Raw genomic sequence first — 2,539 nt, 5'->3', positions numbered from 1 at the left:
GTTGCAATAAAACTCAGCTGATCATCCCACGGAGTACCTTCATTCTTGGACCACGTATTTCTGTCTTTGTTAAATAAATATTGCCATAACAATTATTATTACTATTATTATTATTATTTTGTGTACAGTGCCCTGAGACAACAGTTGCTGTGACTTGGCGCTACATAAATAAACTGAATTGAAAATAAACAGCATCGACACCAGTCTTAAAACAACTGTGTCAGTCGATCTCCCAACAGACCATTCGTTCAGTTTAGAGGTACCAATCTAAAATTTAGTGAGGTAGAAAGRCCCATCTCCATAAAATTTGAGCACAAACAAGTTTTTGTTTTGCTATTTAGAGTCTCTCTGTCTGTCTGTTTGCATTTTTTTTATGTACCACTGGATAGTTTTCATTAAAACTTTCAGGAAATAATCAGTGGATGTTAAATCCATCTAAAGATGAGAACTGTGTTACAGAAAGAGCTAAAGTCTGATGTGATAAGTGAGTCATTCACAAGATGGAGATGGTGATTTTTTTCAAAGTTTGGCCAAAGTGGCCACAACTCAACCATTTCTCCTCATAAGTTTAAAAGTGAGGCATGAAAGGCAGCAGATCTGATCCCTTCAATAAATTCTAACCCTTCATGTTCTTGTTACTGTATTTAAATAAAGTTATATTTTGCCTGTCTCTGCTCCAACRTTAAGGTGAAACTTCACTCAGAGTGAATTCTGCAGCAGAGAAATGAAAAAGCGCACCTATCTTTGACATCACATCATACTACTGACCTGCCGCACGGAGGACCAACCAGTGGCTGAGGAAAGCCCCGCCGCCCGCTCGGCCGACCAATCAGCGAATAGCGTGAGCTCTGCTCACCGCCGCGTCGCTCCTGATTGGCGGATCGAGCGGCGGAGTGGGCGGGACGTCAAACCTGCCAATCAGAAGAAGTGCCGTCTTTCTGATGAGAATAAATCATTCAGCAGCTGCCGGGTGCCGAAACTCTGACAAACTCTGACCCGGGGCTTCCTGACATGAAACAGTTTTCATACCTGTGGTATTTTATCAACATTTAAAGTGTTATTTATTTATTTATTTTTAAAGATGTGGACCTTCCTGGGAGTTGCAACTTTCACTTATTTGTATAAGAAGTCCAGCGTGGTTCTGGCTCTGACCCACACGGAGCTGGTTCTGGTTGCGGTCCTGTTCCTCGGAGCGGGTCTGCTGCTGTCATACCTCAGCTTTTACCGCGGCTACAGACACTTTGTGTCTCATGTTATTAATTTACCTTTAAACGTTTTGTCTTTTGTACCTTTTTTGAACCATTTACTTCCCCAAACTGCAACACGGAACGGCAAGAAAACACAGAACTTAAAAAGGGTAAGAAATAAAACTTTTATAATTATTTATATTATTCATTCTGTAAACTTTGTGTCTGATAGTTTAAAAGAACATGAACTGATGGACTCTGGRATGATCTTTATTTCTTTGCTGGTTTCAGAATAAAAGAACAAGAAGCAGAGTGGGAACAGTGACCTCAKCCTCTGAGGGGCCCCTGAGCTCCTCTGTGGCCCCGGAGCCAGATGTGGTGATCGTCGGGGCGGGGGTCCTGGGCTCAGCCATGGCAGCTGTCCTGGCCAGGGATGGCAGGAGGGTAACAGTGGTGGAGAGGGACCTGAGGGAGCCTGACAGGATAGTCGGGGAGCTGCTGCAGCCTGGGGGGTACAGAGCCCTCAGAGAGCTGGGACTGGAAGGTTTGTGGCCCCTCCTTTCAATGCCTCATGTCAACTGTCTGACACTGTTTGTTGGAGGTCTGAACCAGCTCATTATTTCTAATATTTAACAGTACAGTCAGGAGTAAACTCAGGCTGATTTGCTTTAACTTTGATTGTATGGAGTGGGCGGGGCTTAATCAGCATTTTTAACCACAAATCACAGCTGTTTATCTGTTTGCAAAAAGGGCCAGATTTAACCTCTAATTCTAATTATTTACAAGATGTTCACTCAATACGATAAGTAGATCGAATTCAGGTTTGGCAATAGAAATCAGAACTTTTAAGCAAATGAACTTGATGTTTTGCGTTCTGTCAGACAACGTGTGCAGTTTGAGAAGATTTACAGAAACCAAATTARTTTTAAAATTTACTGCAAATGATAGTAGTCATTCAGCTTTTTATATTCAGCCATAAAAAAAGGAAAACAGTAGTCCCAGATGTGTAAAACTAGTATTTATGGTGACACAGTTCTCTGGTATGGATCACAACCCTTCAAAGCTTTTATTTTGAAGGTCAGAATGTGAGATTGCAAACTGCGCTTTTAACACTACTTAGTTTTTTTTTTGCATTCATAATTGTTAWGGCAATATTTATTTAACAAAGACAGAAATACGTGGTCCAAGAATGAAGGTACTCCGTGAGATGATCAGCTGAGTTTTATTGCAACAACAGGAAACACAGAGAACAACCTGGCCTGTCTCTGTGCCTCTGCTTCTCTCTGTCACTGTCTCTCCACACTACTGTTGAACATTGTGTCTGGAGAGGCCTCATACATACGGTATATATT

General features: G+C 41.7%; 1 protein-coding gene across 1 annotated transcript in view; it reads left to right on the top strand.

Moving 5' to 3' along the window:
• The first annotated feature begins 969 nt into the window (after positions 1-969).
• Positions 970-2,539, top strand: part of sqlea (squalene epoxidase a) — a 13,459-nt gene continuing 11,889 nt past the window's right edge. Inside the window, exons 1-2 of the mRNA XM_014017113.1 lie at positions 970-1,357; positions 1,479-1,731. Of these exons, the coding sequence (XP_013872567.1) occupies positions 1,082-1,357; positions 1,479-1,731 (529 nt within the window). The 5' untranslated portion in view covers positions 970-1,081. The remainder of the gene's footprint in view (positions 1,358-1,478; positions 1,732-2,539) is intronic.

This window comes from Austrofundulus limnaeus, unplaced genomic scaffold (genome assembly GCF_001266775.1).
Source record: "Austrofundulus limnaeus strain Quisiro unplaced genomic scaffold, Austrofundulus_limnaeus-1.0 Scaffold161, whole genome shotgun sequence".
NCBI classification, from domain to species: domain Eukaryota; kingdom Metazoa; phylum Chordata; class Actinopteri; order Cyprinodontiformes; family Rivulidae; genus Austrofundulus; species Austrofundulus limnaeus.
Note: the sequence above shows the minus strand (reverse complement) of the source record. Positions and strands in the feature narration are given on the sequence as shown.